This window comes from Hyperolius riggenbachi, chromosome 1 (genome assembly GCF_040937935.1).
Source record: "Hyperolius riggenbachi isolate aHypRig1 chromosome 1, aHypRig1.pri, whole genome shotgun sequence".
In the NCBI taxonomy this organism is placed as follows: Eukaryota; Metazoa; Chordata; class Amphibia; order Anura; family Hyperoliidae; genus Hyperolius; species Hyperolius riggenbachi.
Genome location: NC_090646.1, coordinates 470817423 through 470833900, shown reverse-complemented (window position 1 = coordinate 470833900; position 16478 = coordinate 470817423). Strand labels below are relative to the sequence as shown.

The 16478-nt window shown below is 43.3% G+C and overlaps 1 protein-coding gene across 2 annotated transcripts in view; it reads right to left on the bottom strand.

The window, feature by feature from the left end:
- The window catches only part of CCDC157 (coiled-coil domain containing 157), a 66136-nt gene that overhangs the window by 37006 nt on the left and 12652 nt on the right, over nucleotides 1-16478 (bottom strand). For both annotated transcript variants that reach the window (XM_068240511.1, XM_068240521.1), the window contains 4 exons: nucleotides 11854-12028; nucleotides 7890-8523; nucleotides 4532-4609; nucleotides 1555-1742 (listed from right to left, as the gene is read on the bottom strand). In XM_068240511.1, coding sequence (XP_068096612.1) covers nucleotides 1555-1742; nucleotides 4532-4609; nucleotides 7890-8523; nucleotides 11854-12028 — 1075 coding nt within the window. The remainder of the gene's footprint in view (nucleotides 1-1554; nucleotides 1743-4531; nucleotides 4610-7889; nucleotides 8524-11853; nucleotides 12029-16478) is intronic.

Here is a 16478-nt window from a genome sequence, read left to right as displayed (position 1 = left end):
AGATTTCATATATTGTTCCAGTAAAGCTGTTACTGAACAGCTTCTGTAACAAAAACGTCTGGAAAACCGCTCTGATCTAGCGTTTTTCAGAGCGGTTTTCCACTTTCCTATACTTTGTATTGAGGCAGAAATGCCTCAGAAATCTCAAAAATGCTGCAGCCCCAGAGTTTGAATTTGTGGAAAAAACGAGCCGCTCTGGTGTGCACCATCCCATTCACTTTCATTAGCCAAGCGGTTTCCCCCCTGCAAGCGTTTTAAAAAACGCTCCAGAACTGCTCTGGTGTGCACCAGCCCTTTCTCAAGCTCTCCACTCCTCATCTCTCCCGCATTCCCCCTTGTTTCCCCCCTTTCTCTAGTGCTGGGGGAAGGGGGGCAATATCCCCCCAGGCCGCCTTTTATTCAGTGATTTAGGGCTGGTCCAGTGCCTGGTGTATTTAGGTTTGTTGTTGTAAGGCAATGTGAAACACTAGGCTAGCAGATAAAAGTGCAATTCCAGGGCAGGCAAGCTGGTAAATATACACAGCATGATGCAGAGCTTGCCTGGAGGGTCTGTGGGAAAATATCGGTCTGGTCTCTCCCTGTTGTTATAATGACTGCATTTATGGATAAGGTGTTAAACAAGTTAAAAAGTTTTTGACAGTCCCTAGACTCCAGGAGGGCTGCTTTCTGACATGTGTGAGGGACAGGAGTCATATTACAGGCAAATAGCCTCTGTGTGATGTGGGACTGCAATACAGATAAGCTCTCTGCTCCATCTCAGGCTATTCTCAATGTCTCTCCACTCCTTCTCTCTCTGGGCTAGTGCATGCCAAAATCACAATAGCAATCGCTAGCAATTTGTGAGAGCGATTTTTTTTTTCAGAGCAATTTTTGAATGAATCGCTCAAAAACATGCTATATGCTGTGTGTTTGTAATTTAGAAAAAAATCACAATGCTGCTGCCTGCTGTGAGAACACCGTCATAGGGTAACATTAGCCAAGCGCTTTTCAAATCACTGTCGATTTGAAAAATGCTTAGAAGCCCTCTTGATGTGCAGCAGCCCTCCCTCATTCACCTTTGTTTCCCTCTTCTGTTGGGTGTCTTCTTGTCATACAGGAAAGTTAAATAAAAGTGCAATGCTGGTGAGGCAAATTATTATTATTAGTGGTCAGGAGGAAACTGTGGGGGGAAGGAGGGCCCCACAGATTAAGTTTGCCCTGGGGCCCCAGGGCCCCTTAAACCGGCCCTTACTAGCTTTGATCAAGATCCTCTAGAAAAGGGGCTTATCACTCAAATTTACTGAGGCTAAACTTGTACCACAGTTGTGAACCCTCATATATGCTGTCCTGGAATGGGATGATTTGGGGATCCTGTCCTTTGGAGAACATATGAGAAAGAGCTAAAAATATTTATATGTAGTTATACAGTATGTTTTAGCATTAAATTACTTAATAATTTGTATGTTGTTGTGATATTATTTCTCAATGCAGGAGTTACATTTAAGTTGTGTTTAGGATTTGACTTCTATGAAAGAAGGCCTCAAAAAAGTCACCTTGTTCATGAGTGGGTCTCACCTCTTTCTGGACCTCAAGGCTCTCTCCGCGTGCTCGTTCTTTAGCTACAGCCTCTTCTGATTCGCGAAGCTTATGTAAAGTGCTTTCTAGATGGTGTTTCACATCATCCACTTTCCTTTCCATACGGGAGACTTCTTCCTTGTGTACCATAGTGCGCATCTCACTTAACAGGTTTTGTCTTGACAGCTCTACAAGAAACATTTCTACTGTAAAAAGACTATTTCTAAACACTCTTCATCCAAAGCATGGGAAACAAACAATTAGTGCTTAGAATCTGAAATGGAAGACTAGCTAAAGCAGCACAGGAGGACACTACTGTGTACCCTCAGTAAATTACGGTAGCTGCTGAAGTATGTTTTATTAAAGTGTTGTAGTAACAGCTGATGGCCACAAGAGGTAGTAGGTCCATTTAATCTATGAAACAAAAGTAGCAAAGGAGGAAATGGCATACAGTGATGTGTTACTGTGTATTTTCTCCACTGTGGCAGCTGTTATTAGACATCAGCAGCTTGACCCTCATGTAAAGGTGGCCATACACTGGCCGATATGGCCAGCAGATAGATCCTTCTCCAATCATTATCTGATCAGAGAGAGGATGTATCTGCTTGATTGCCTATTTAGCAGAAAAAAAATACATTGTTTCTAAGCCCTTTACACACACTATCTAAACCAGGGGTCTCAAACTCGCGGCCCGCTGGCCATTTGTGGTCAGCGTCAGCAAAAGCTTCCTTATAGTTCGTCTCAGTGCTCCCAAGTAATCCGCCGCATCCCCACCGCTAAACGAGGGCTGCAGAGCCCCCAAATTGCCCGGGGAACAATTCGCCGGCATTTCCTGGAAAAGGGGCAGAGCTTTCACCTTCAGCTCTGCCCCTCCTGATGTCAATCGCGGCGCATCGCTGCCTCTGCCCGCCCCTCTCACTCTTCCTTCACAGAGAGGGGCAAGGAGAGGAGGCGATGCGCCGCGATTGACGTCAGGAGGGGCAGAGCTGAAGCTGAAAGCTCTGCCTCTTCCAGGAAATGCCGGCGGATTGCCCCCCGGGCGATTTGGGGGCTCTGCAGCCCTCGTTTTGCGGCGGGGACACGGCGGATTACTTGTAATGGGAGCACTGAAGCGAACTATAAGGTAAAATAGGCAAAATAGTTCGCTTCAGTGTGAATTTGATTTTGAAACAAAAATCAATGCAAGGAAAGGAGGGGGGGGGGGGGGGGGGTCGGGTGGCGTTAGCTGCTAATTGACTTTTTTAGTGGAATCCCTTATGCGGCCCAGCCTCGTCCTGACTTTGCCTCCTGCGGCCCCCAGGTAAATTGAGTTTGAGACCCCTGATCTAAACTAATCTAAAATACTTGAATTTGTATTTTTTTCCCATGATGCCCAGTGCCCACTTACCCAGATTTCGGAGCATTGCTTGGGCTAGGCTATAAACACATGCTTGTTATTATAAAGGTGCATACACATGTCTGATTTTATGCCTGATTGTCATTCAAACCAAACGTTTGAACATCTTGTACACACAGATGACGAAATGTTTGAAATGCTAATTTTGTTTGAACAGCTAATTTACATGTTGTTTGACTGGTCAATGGACTTGATAGAACAATACACTAGAACAAATGACTGACCAAACAACTTGTTGTTTGAAAGTCTTTTAGTGTCAAACGAATAGACTTTCAAACAACAAGTCATTTGTACCGATGTACGGACCTAATGCTGGGGATACACGGTACGTTTCTGTACCGTGTATCGACCAACTGATCCGGCCAGCTGATAATATTCAGCTGGCCTGATCAAGCCGCTCGACTCCCGCCCGCTCGACTCCCGCCCGCTCGATCCCGGCCGGCGAACAATGGAAGGGAATCGAGCACTGATAAGGAAGCGCCGGCGGGGACGAGCGGTAATCGATCCACGCAGATGAGCGGGGACGCGGCGGGGGTCGATCTGGCGGCTAATCGGCCGCCGGATCGACCAGTCTTTTCCCAGCATAACTGTCATTTGAATGACAATTAGTCCACGGATCCACCAAGCGGATCAGTCAAAACTGCTGTTATCAGTCTAACGAACTGTCTCTCAAACGACCGGTGTGAACGACAAGTTGTTCAGAACTATCAGACGTGTGGATGTACTTTGAGGCTAATAAAAAGATAACAAGACTCCACGCCACCTACTTTTATTACAATGGAATACAGTACATCATAAAGGAATCATAATCAGCGATTATAATAGCATCTCAAGCAATGGATTCTGCAGAATGATAGCTTCTATATACAAAGCATGAGATAATTCACCTAAAATACAAGAGAGCATAATGGTGCATCATTCTATATTAAAGATTGCGTTATCATAGGTGCAGATCATATATAATATCATATGACCTTGTAACAAGCATTACTATATGTACCGTATAGTATAACATGATCCTTCAATCAGCTGTGTCCTCACCTCACTTTGTCATGCTAGTTGCCATGGCTCATTTACAGTATACACTCATTGAGCTCCTGCATGTAGAGATTTATGGCAGCAAAAACCATCCTATTCTGTCAGTAACTGCCACTTTTTCGGCAATACATGCAGCACAGTGCAGCCCACTTTATCTTCAGTACATGCAGCATATTGCAGCCCACAGCAGCCCCACAAGAGTATTGCCAACATTATGCCCACCCACATCTAATAATTGTTTTGAATTGTTCTTAACCTTGCTTTTGGTGCCCCACCCCCTATACTACAATTAATTTGAGCTTTACTAGCAGATAGACATTCAAAAAGTACTAACACTCTTTCCAGCGAGCATGACATAATTTTGACAGCAGAGTAAGTAGAGGGAGAGTTAGTGTGACAAGAGGGTTAGGTTATGTAATAGTAAATTATCTGTAAAATGACAGATATGGCACTCTTTTTCAATGTCCACCTCCCTAAACCCCACTCACCTGTAACAACTATGGTTAACATCTGTTGTATAACATATTAGTCACTGAACCTTACCCAGGTCTCGAATAGTGCAATGTTGCGTTTTTAGTTCCTCTTTCAAGATGGAAACTCTTTCTTCTAAGATCACAGAGCCTAAATTAAAATAAGGAGGTCAGTAATAGTGCTGGTTCAAAAGGGGGACAGACTCACCCACTGCTTGTCCATGGCTCTTCAATTGAAGAAACTGTTTAAAGTGACAATGAAGTGAAAAAACCCTCATGATATAATTAATTGGTTGTGTAGAACGGATAATTAATACAACATTAGTATCAAAGAAAATAGTGTCATATTTTTATTTTCAGGTATATATCGTATATACTCGCATATAAGCCGACCCGCACATAAGCTGACCCCCCAACTTTTACCTAAAAAAACAGGGAAAAATGATTGACCCCCATATAAGCCGGGGGTAGGAAATGCTGGATTGGTGCAGGCCGCGTGATCCCCCCAGTGTGTCCCAGTATAGCTAGTATAGTGCCCAGTATGGGTAGGTAGTGCCTAAGTATAGCTAGTAAAGTGCCCAGTATAGCTAGTATAGTGCCCAGTATGGGTAGGTGGTGCCCCAGTATAGCTAGTAAAGTGCCCAGTATAGCTAGTATAGTGCCCAGTATAGCTAGTATAGTGCCCAGTATAGCTAGTATAGTGCCCAGTCTGGGTAGGTAGTGCCCCAGTATAGCTAGTATAGTGCCCCAGTATTGGTAGGTAGTGCCCCAGTAGAGCTAGTATAGTGCCCAGTATAGCCAGTAAAGTGCCCAGTATAGCCAGTATAGTGCCCAGTATAGCCAGTATAGTGCCCAGTATAGCGCCCAGTATAGCCAGTATAGTGCCCAGTATAGCAAGTATAGTGCCCAGTATAGCTAGTAAAGTGCCCAGTTTAGCCAATAAAGTGCCCAGTATAGTGCCCAGTATAGCAAGTATAGTGCCCAGTATAGCTAGTAAAGTGCCCAGTATAACTAGTAAAGTGCCCAGTTTAGCCAGTAAAGTGCCCAGTATAGTGCCCAGTATAGCTAGTATAGTGCTCAGTATAGCAAGTATAGTGCCCAGTATAGCTAGTAAAGTGCCCAGTATAGCCAGTATAGTGCCCAGTATAGCCAGTATAGTGCCCAGTATAGCCAGTAAAGTGCCCAGTATAGCCAGTATAGTGCCCAGTATGGCCAGTATAGTGATCCCCCCGCGGCCGCCGCTGCTATTACCTGTTCAGCCGGTGGCCGCTTCCTCTAATCCGGGTGCCCCTCTCGCTCTGCTCTCCATCATGCGTATAAATGTATCACAGCAGCGCGCCCGGTGCTGCTGCTGTGACGAGGCAGGAGAGAGCGGTTTCCCTGGTAACGGCGACGTGTGGGTGGTGGTCCGCGGATGCGGACCACCACACACGACTCGCATACAAGCCGACCCCCCAACTTTTGGCCCCCTTTTTGGGGGTCAAAAATTCGGCTTGTATGCGAGTATATACGGTAGTTTTATTTTTAATAACATTGCATCATTCTCTAATAATTGCAGTTTCCACAATACACTCAGAATTTAAATGATTTTATAGAACAGGGTACTGACCCTTTAAACTTTTCTCTGCAGAAAAAACGTAAACAAAGAAGAAACAATGAGAGACAGTTGAGATAAGTGCTTCAAAAGGCAGTGCTGTCCACGACTTTATAAAGTTGCAGAGCTCACAGAAGCTCTTTTACATAGATAACAACTTAAAGGAATTGTCAGGCAAAAAAAAAAATGAGTTTCCCTTACCTGGGGCTTCTACCAGCCCCATGTAGCCATCCTGTGCCCTCGTAGTCACTCACTGCTGCTCCAGTCCCCCGCTGCCAGCTAGTTTCGTTTTTTGCTGACCTTGGGGTTGGCGGGCCGCATTGTGTACATTTATACGCATTCCCGCTAGTGCAGGAACATTAATGCATAAATCTTTTCGCGTAAGGCGGTGCAACGCTAATAAATTTTAGCGTTAGCGTTGCAACTACGAGGGCACAGGATGGCTGCATGGGGCTGGTAGAAGCCCCAGGTAAGTGAAACTCATTTTTTTTTTTGCCTGATGATTCCTTTAACTTTCTTAACTTTTCCTGTACTGGAAACATATGAAACTCATATCTGTGCTAATAATGTTGTATTTCTTAGCTGTACTACACATATAAATCATTATATTATAAGTTTATTTTCACTTCAGATTCCCTTTAACTTTTTTTTTTTTTAATAATACATTCATTAAACATGCTCAAGACTTAAAGAGAACCTAAAATGAGAAGGATGTGGATTTTTCCTTTTAAAATAATACCAGTTGCCTGACTCTCCTGCTGATCCTGTGTCTCTACACAGCCCCTGAACAAGCATGCAGATCAGGTGCTCTGACTGAAGTCAGACTGGATTAGCTGCATGCCTGTTTCAGGTGTGTGATTCAGCCACTACTGCAGACAAAGGAATCAGCAGGACTGAAAACCATCTGGTATTGTTTAAAAGGAAATATCTGACATAACATTCAATAAAAATGTGTTTTTCTACTTTGTATTATCCATACAGTTATATTTGCTTTTGTGCACAAGCAACACTGTCTGTCCACAAATTACACATTTCCAAAGTGCAGTTTTTCTTGCCCTGAAAACTGTCATTGCATTTTATTACAACTGCTTTTTATTATGTATTAAAATCTTCTAATGAACTGTTCTGAGCTGTTTGTGTGCCTGAAGCAGAGACAGCTTCTCAGAAAGTGTTTTTAACTTGTTACAGACAAATGTATCAACATTGGAATGTAAACAAAGATACTGTTATCTCCGGATTGGATGCAGATTTGAAGCTGAGTAGCAGGCCAAACTGCTTTGTTTAACCATTTCACTGGTGTTCTGCTAAAAAAAATAAATGTCAGACCACTTTAACAAAAATTATGTTCATGATTCAGGAGAAGGCCTATATTTAGGCTCTGTTCACACTAGGCTGGAGTGGCAGTGTATTCGTTATTCATTATTACAGAATTGATATCCTGTACAACTCCGGAAGTCCATAGCAGGGTCTGCTGCACTTGGATGTGGATGCATGCCTGTCTGTGGAATGAATGGCAATGCATCCACTGTCCAAAAACATTATGAATGTCGGGCTTAAAAAAATGTAATGTAAAAAACAGAGATGAATGAGATGGATATGTGTGATTGGCTCCAGTTTTTTAAATAGGAAAGAATAAGTATGTTCTTCATGTCCTCTTATCTCTTTCCTCTATGGGAAGAGCCCAGCAGTAGATCTAGTGTAAACAAAGTCTAAATTAGAAGATACAGTTTTAAGAAAGACTAAATATACTCTGAAAGATATTTTTTGCCTAATTGCAAATCAAAATAGGACCTTAGATACATATTGTGATCTTGGGTTTGCTTTAATATGTAAATACCTTTCCTTAGCTCCTCCTTGTCTTTCTCCAGCTTGTCCATCAGTTCTTGACTTTGTTGACCCTTTTCTTGAAGCTTCTTCTCACTGTCTTTTGCCTGTTTCTCTATCTCTTTTCTCTGTGACTGAAGCTGGCTCTTGCAGTTTTCAATGTTTTGTTCAAGCCTCTCATTCTCAATCTTAGCTGCCTCAAGTTGGTTTCTCAGAGGCTGTATCAGCTGTGTGAGTTCTGACAGATGTTTACTGATACGGACGAGGTCCTTGCTTTCTTCACTGGCCCAGTACCGCATCTCATTTGGAGACAGGATTCCTCCAGACGGTAAAAGTTCTTGAATTTTTATGACAGATGAAGGCAAATTCTGACTCCTGCAAACACTAATAATGGTATCACTGACTTCTTTCATACTACTCTGGGCAATGGCACATGCATCACACGGGGTGAGAGCACACTCCAGCGTCTGTGAGCTTGCATTACGAGTGTCCTTTCCAATTTCTGGTTTTGACTCTCTTGGGGTACAGCTAAGGCCATAGCTCTGAGGACGTGATGGAGCTGTATGCAGTCTGGATAAAGACATATTAGGTGGCTCTTTGGATATATCACTCTCAGTGGTCTTAACATTGCCTTTTGCAGATAATCTCTAAGAAATATGGATAGTAATTGTTTAAATAACACAAATGGCAAAGCCCACAAAATCTTGCAAACTTGTACTGATTCATTTCTAAAAATTCCTGTGCAAAACACACACACACACACACACACACACACACACACACACACACACACACACACACACACACACACACACACACACACACACACACACACACACACACACACACACACACACACATTCACACACACACACACACATCCTTATTGTAACTTGCAGTTACGATGTGAAATCGCAATGTGAAATTTCACACAAAAAAATCGTAATTAGTTTGGATACGTAATCGGGAACCATAATTTAACTATTTCACGTAATTTTCACAATTTCGTGCCTACTTTTGCGGTTAATCACAAAGCCCCCATACATGCCATTGTCACCAAAATTGCTATGTATGTTAAGGAGAAGAGTGGGAACAAGTAAAATTGGATGGATTTTAAAAATGCTAAATCTTTTTGAATTTTTTTTTTACGTATTCCCACTATTCTTCTTAAAATACGTAGCAGTTTTGGTGACATTAGCATGTATGGGGGCCTTGCTATTAACAGCTAAATTGGTCTGAAATTACATGAATCGTAATTACGTATGTCAGTAACTGCAAAAATGTAAACAAAATATTGTGTAATCATAATTAGCAGATTACAATCATCATCAACACACACACACGTATATAGTGAGGGAAAGAAAGTCCTTGGTCCCTTGCTAATTTGCTAATTTGTACACTGACCGAGAAAAAAAAACAGACTATAATTGTAACGGTAGGTTTACTGTAGTTGTGAGAAACAGACCTACAAAAGAACCCTCAAAAACCTAGTGCCCCAAAGTCAGAGCTTGATGTGCATTGTAATTGTCCTGAATCAACCAGCAAGATTTCAGGCTCCCACGTGTCTTCACTCTATGCAGGCACTGAGCTGAGATTAAGAGCAACTTTGTAAGGGGTTGCTCCTAAATTTAGTTTGTTATAAGACCTGTATAAAAACATCTGTCTACAGAAATAATCAATCAAAAAGTTTCCAAATTAGTCACCATGGCCAAGACCAAAGAGCTGTCCAGGAATGTCAGAGACAAGAGTAGACCTGTACAAGTCTTGACTGTGAAACATGACTATTGCCAAGCATCTTGGTGGGAAAGTGACAACAATTGGCAAAATAATTCCCTATTATTTATTTATTGTATTTATAAAGTGCCAACATATTATGCAGCGCTGGACAATAAATAGGGATACATACAATATTTAGGGGTGACATACAGCAAAATGACAATACCTGAATACAAGAAAGACCAGATCATGCAGCACAGTATGAGTACAAGGTAATGCTTAGTCAGTCACTGGAGGGGAGCATGGAGATTAGACAAGTTAGGTTCACTCAGATGCCTAGCCTAGATGGTCCTTTGGGTTCACATCAATGGAGGTGCATGATCAGGTTGGACACAAAAGGAGGAGGACCCTGCCCAAAGGCTTACAATCTAAAGGGAGAGGTAGGGACATGAGAGGTAGGAGATCAGAGTTCAGCTGTGGGTTTAGAGCACTTGTGAGGGGTAGTAGGCCAGAGTGAAAAGGTGAGTTTTGAGGGCTTTCTTGAAGATGTTGAAGGAGGAGGCTGCCCTAATGGGTGGAGGTAGGGAGTTCTATAGCGTTGGAGCAGCCCTTGAGAAGTCCTGGAGGCGTGCATGGGACTGGGTGATGCGGGGGGCGGTTAGGCGAAGTTCATTGGAAGAGTGGAGTGAGCGGCTATGTGTGTACCTCTGAGTAAGACCGGAAATGTAGGTTGGACAGGTTTTGTGGACAGATTTATAGGTCAGACACAGTATCTTGAATCTGATTCTGGACTGGATAGGAAGCCAGTGGAGGGATTCAAGGAGGGGATCCGCCATGGTGGAGCGATGGGAGCAGTGGATAATTCTGGCTGCTGCATTCATGATGGACTGCAGTGGGGCTGTTCGGGTCATAGGGAGACCAGACAGCAGGGCATTGCAGTAGTCAAGGCAGGAAATTATGAGGGCATGGATGAGGAGTTTGGTGGTGGCAGAGGTCAGGAAAGGGCGAATCTTACAGATGTTACGAAGGTGGAAGTTGCAGGACTTCCCTAATGGAAGAAATAAAAAATGACTGTCAATCTCAACAGCACATGTTCAGGCCTGTCTGCCGTTTACCAATACACATTGGAATGATCCAGAGAAGAACTGGGTGAAAGTGTTGTGGTCAGATGAGACTAAAATTGAGCTCTTTGACCTCAATTCAACTCACCGTGTTTGGAGGAGGAGGAATGCTGCCTATGACTCCAAGAACAACATCCCTACTGTCAAACATGAAAGTGGACACATTATGCTTTGGAGGTGTTGTCCTGCTAAGGGCACAAGACACCTTCACTGCATCAAAGGGAACATGTACTATGAAATGATGGGTGAGCACCTCCTTCCCTTAGCCAGGGAATTGAAAATGGTTCATGGATGAGTATTGCAGTATGACTCATGACCCAAAACACATGGTGTGAGGAGCAGCAGATCAACCACCTTGTAACAGCCCCTAGGCCCGACCTACCTCTGTAATATTCACTTTGTGTGGCATGTCCCTGATTTAACAGGAGACATGAGGAGTCTGCCCAACTTCGGTTACACCCAGGCCTTAATGCCTAAGGTATAGAGAATGAAGGCCATAAGGCAGTGGAATCACTAGTACCCATTAAGCAATGATACAGACAAGTACAGTTCTGAGTCCTCCATGAATTTGGCTGCAGAGATGCCATGAAGATTTTCAAAAGTTTGCAGGGCATTAAAGTCAAAGGGACTAGCTGTGAATGATTAGTTTGCGAACATTCGCAGTAAAATTTGCAAACGTGTTTGCGAATGCAAAATCACAATGTTCAGCCATGCCTATGTGAGAGTAATAATACCAAATGTAACTCACCTGTTCCCCATTCATACCTGAGACCTTGTAACACTAATGAGTTACATGACCCTGGGGAGGGAAAATGTCTAATTTGGCAGAATATTGGCATTCCTTACTTGGGGTGTACTCACTTTTGCTGCCATTGGTGTAAACAATAATGGCTGTGTACTACTTTACATTGTATCAAAGTGTCATATCTGCAGTGTTTTCCCGTGAAAAGATATAATAAAATAATTTACAAAATAAGAGAGGTGTACTCACTTTTGTGATACACTGTATATGTATAAAAATCACTCCTTTTAGATATTTGGATAGCTGCCTCAGTCTTGCCCATACATTTTCTGAACAGGAGTTCAGATCCAAACAGGATGTTAAACAGTATAACAAAACTGAAGCTGTAAAATGGTTACCTTTCCCTTTAGTGTTTTTTGGAATACAGTTCCCAAATTTAACAAACTGCTCCAATATTTCCGGACTGTCAGTCCAATGGACATGGAAGGTCCAGGACCATGAGATGGGGCGAGGTGGCCTTGGTTGCTTATTAACTCAGTGTAAACATCAAAGCTCTGAAGAAGAAGCAGCAACCTAGGACAAAGGAAGATGGTTATCAAACAGGGTATGTTTGAAGAATGTCAAAAGTAAGTAGGGAAACATAGAACATCTGATCTGACATTTCACCTATATTTACTAACATGGCTGTATAGCTGTGCGCAGCAGCGGGTCATCTACTGTATAATCTATTTATAGGTAGTTGAACTTGATTCTAAACCAACAGGTCTATTGCCTAAGAACCCAATGTTATATGTATGAATGGATGGATGAAAAACGAGGCATGTCTAGGATGTCCATGTTTGGCTTTTATGCTAAGTACACACCATACAATTTTTATTACATGTTGGAAAAAAATCTATCTGGCAGGTGAATCTAACAGAAAATTGTATGGTGTGTACCTAGCATTAGACATAACAGACTTCTGCACTACCGAATGCTAAATTACAACCACAACTTTTAATGATTAAAGTGCACTGTCAGACAGAAAAATAATACAAATAATAATAACAAAAACAACAACCTATTTAAAATAGTCGACCTATTTAGAAAAGTAAAAAATACACAAAATAGAATATACAAAGAGGCATATATAACTTCTGTTATTGAATTGCTCTTTTTAAAGAGAACCTGTAACAAAAAAAAGTTTGATAGAGTCTTCCCACATCCTCCTCCAGAGACCACCGCTTCTTGCTGGAATCCTCTGAAAATTCTGTGCAGGTGCAGGACAGCTCACGCCTGTGCAGTAGCACAGAGCCGCTCATGCTAAGCAGTAAGACCTGAGCCCAAGTGGTTCCATGCCACTGTGCAAGCATGAGTGTCTTGCACCTGCACGGGGCGGCCAGGCTCCCGTCAACAGGCCCATGTAGATGAGGTTTGGGGAGTCCCAGTGCTGGAACGGCGTGGTGGAGGTTTGACTGGGAGAAGCCTACACAGGCTTCACTCTAATAAGGTGAGTATTTATCATTTGTCTTTTAATTCCTTAGCCTAATGGTGTACACCTGCTGAAATGCAATATCTGGATTAGATGGTGAGCAGGCCAGGCACAACCTGCTACCAGGAGGCGAAACAGGGTACTACGCAATTTTTAACAACAGATCTTTTACAGCAGGTTGTGATTATGAATGAGGTAGGTGGTGATCTGTGCAGCTATGGAACAAACATGCAGACAATTTATATCCTCCACTCTTGTTGCTGCCTTTGTCACTGTGCTTACATCCCCTTTAATCATGTTTTCTACTTTAATGTCTTGAAAAGTTCTTCCTCCCTTGAGAGTCACATGGTCACTCCTCAGCAACCTGCCTATCAGCTTAATCCAGACAAGGCAGGGAGCAAGCCGTATTGTAGTTTCAAGCACATACCGTATTTTTCAGAATAAAAGATGCAATTGTGGCCTCCTGCTGCTATACAGCCTGGGTCCTCTGTACTTCCTGGTCGGCTCCTACTTACTGATTAGTGGTTCTCTGGGTGACTCCAGGTCGCATGTGCGCCACATGTACAGCAGCAGGCGCCGGTCATGTACAGGATCTCGAAAGCTGCAGGAGGAGAAGAGGACTGTGTGTGCAGCTGTAGAACCAGACTGAGGGGGAGAGGAGTGCGGCAGCAGGATCAGGTGAGAGTGGTTGCAGTGGTAGTGTAGTGTTAGTGTAGCGTGTAATGTAGTGCAGCTTAGCTGGTAGGGCAGCAGGGGTTAGTGTAGTGTGGCTTAGCTGCTGGGGCAGCAGGGGTTAGTGTAGTGTGTACTGCAGTGTAGCTTTGCTGGTGGGGCAGAGGTCAGTGTAGTACAGTACGTAGCACAGTGTAGCTCAGCTGGTGGGGCAGCAGGATTAAGTGTAGTGTAGTGTAGCTTTACTGGTGGGGCAGGGGTCAGTGTAGTGTAGTGTGTAGCGTAGCTTAGCTGGTGGGGAAGAAGGGGTAAGTGTAGTGTAGCTTAGCTGGTGGGGCAGCAGGGGTTAAGTGTAGTGTAGCTTTGCTGGTGGGGCAGGGGTCAGTGTAGTGTAGTGTGTAGCGTAGCTTAGCTGGTGGGGCAGAAGGGGTTAGTGTAGTGCAGCTTAGACACCGCTTGAAAGGGGGGGGGGGGGATGGGCGGAGGTCCACAAGATGCCCCTGACCAATAAATGCACCAGGTTAAGTAATTTTTCCCAAAATGTTTGCCTTATTATAGTCCGGATTGTCTTGTATTCTGCAAATTATGTTAACTACTGTACATTTCCTTCTAGCTACAATAAAACAAACAAACATATTTTGGCTTTATTTTGAATGTATTAAATCTCCTTTTTGTAGATTTCTGGGACTATGAGTAGGGGCAACTGGAGATTGTCCACAGAACTGCAAGTTGTACCCACCCCCACACCATTATGCCTGCTACTTTTAGGTGGTTGGCAGGGAAGAGCCGCAATACAAGGCTACATAACGCAGAAGAGGTAGTGGGTGTAATAGGGTTCACTGTAACATGTCCTCAGGTTGCTGCTAGCCTCCACCAGGAAACCTGTAGCACTCAACAAAGAAGCTTCCCCATAAAACCGCACCAAAAAAGGTACCGGTATATATAGTAAGAATAAGCTTTATTGTATCAAATAGGTAACCAAATATAAAAACAATTAAAACACACCATATCAAAATAGTACTGTAATAGTAAGATAAGCCACTAACTTCCAAAACCACTATTGTCAATTAATCAATACATAGTAAGCCATTGAGGAGGGAAAGCAGTAAGTGCCCGTGCTCACAAAGAAAGATGCCCCCCTATATGCATGTGCTAAACACGCATATACTGAGGCATACAAGAAGGGAGTCTGAAGTGCCAGTAGTGCAATGCAGGAGGGGGAAAATAGAAGATTCCCATAGATTCAAGGTGATGACAGCAAAGACAAAGGGCTGGACAGTGCCAGCTAAGCAACAATAGCGTGGAGTGAATCAAAGTGACAGTGAAGTAGGTGCTTACCGATCGCAATGGAGAGGGAGGAAGCGCGGTGTGCCCTGGACTGAGCCTTCGCGATTTGCCGCAGACCGTGGCTTCTGCTGGGCATAATGAGATGCCAGCACTACAGGCCTAAATAGGAAGTAGGTCATGAGGAGGCGGGGCAGACAGTCAGAGTCAGGTAACATGCGTGCCACCTTGAATCTATGGGAATCTTCTATTTTCCCCATCCTGCATTGCACTACTGGCACTTTAGACTCCCTTCTTGTATGCCTCAGTATATGCGTGATTAGCACATGCATATAGGGGGGCATCTTTCTTTGTGAGCACAGGCACTTACTGCTCCCCCTCCTCAATGGCTTACTAGGTATTGATTAATTGACAATAGTCATGAAGCCCCCAATTGTCAAACACAGCATTTCTTTTGAAACCATACCACTTGCCTGGCAGTCCTGCTGATCTTTCATGCATCAGTAGTGTCTTCATTTCACACCTAAAACAAGCATATGGCAAATGCAGTAAAACATCTGATCTGCATGTTTGTTCAAGGTCTATGGCTAAAAGTATTAAGCCTCATCTACATGGTACAATTTTCCATCAGATCGGATCTATTAGATAATTTCCAACCAGTCCAATCAGATTGTGATAGATTTTGCAATAGATTTTGGGTACCGATCAATGCAAAATCTATCACAAAATAGATCTGAAACAATTTGGATGTCTACACACGAAGCAATTTCTTATGAGATCACCAGTCGATCTGATGGAAAATTGTACCGTGCAGATGAGGCTTTAGAGGCAGAGGATCAGCAGGATAGCCAGGCAATGTACATTGTTTAAAAGGAAATACACATGGCTTCCTCCATATCCATCTCAGTTCAGTTATCCTTTAAGGCTCAATTCCATTAATTCCATTTTTTTTCCTCTAGGGGTCCAGGCACTCTTTTGCAAAAAAAAAAAAAAAAAAAAAAAAAAGGAGACCTGCATTGCTCTCCATTGTAGAGCTGACCCTGTTCAACTATACTGAATATGACAGTTCTCTGCTGCACACACACAAAATGCATACAGCAATGCTTTGTCAGAACAGTTTACTATGCAGCACAAAAGTGTACACTGCCTGATTTCCCTATGTCCTGCATATTGATAAGTGCCCAGGCCTTAATGAACCACTTCTTCTCCCCCACACTCTGGCAGACCTGATGCTGCAGTACTCTTCCCACAAAACAGCTGCATACTCACTTACAGTTGTCCTCAACTTCAGGGTCACAATTGGGTGGAGAGCCACAATCCTGGAAGCCACTTCAGCTCCATTGAGGCTAAGTTCACAATTGACGTTGCGTTTTTGGTGCGACGTTAAGGTCGCACCGCAGGTAGTAACGCAACACAAAAGCATAATGTGTTAGTACACGTTATGCTATTTTGCGTTGCGTTAAGCTGTCATAAAATGCGCCGTTATCGTAGCATCCTGATGCGCCCAAAACGGCGCATGCGTTAGTTTTTTTTTTTTATTAAAAACAAAATACACTGAGCATGTGCAAACACAGTAACGCAGCCCATAACGTGCCA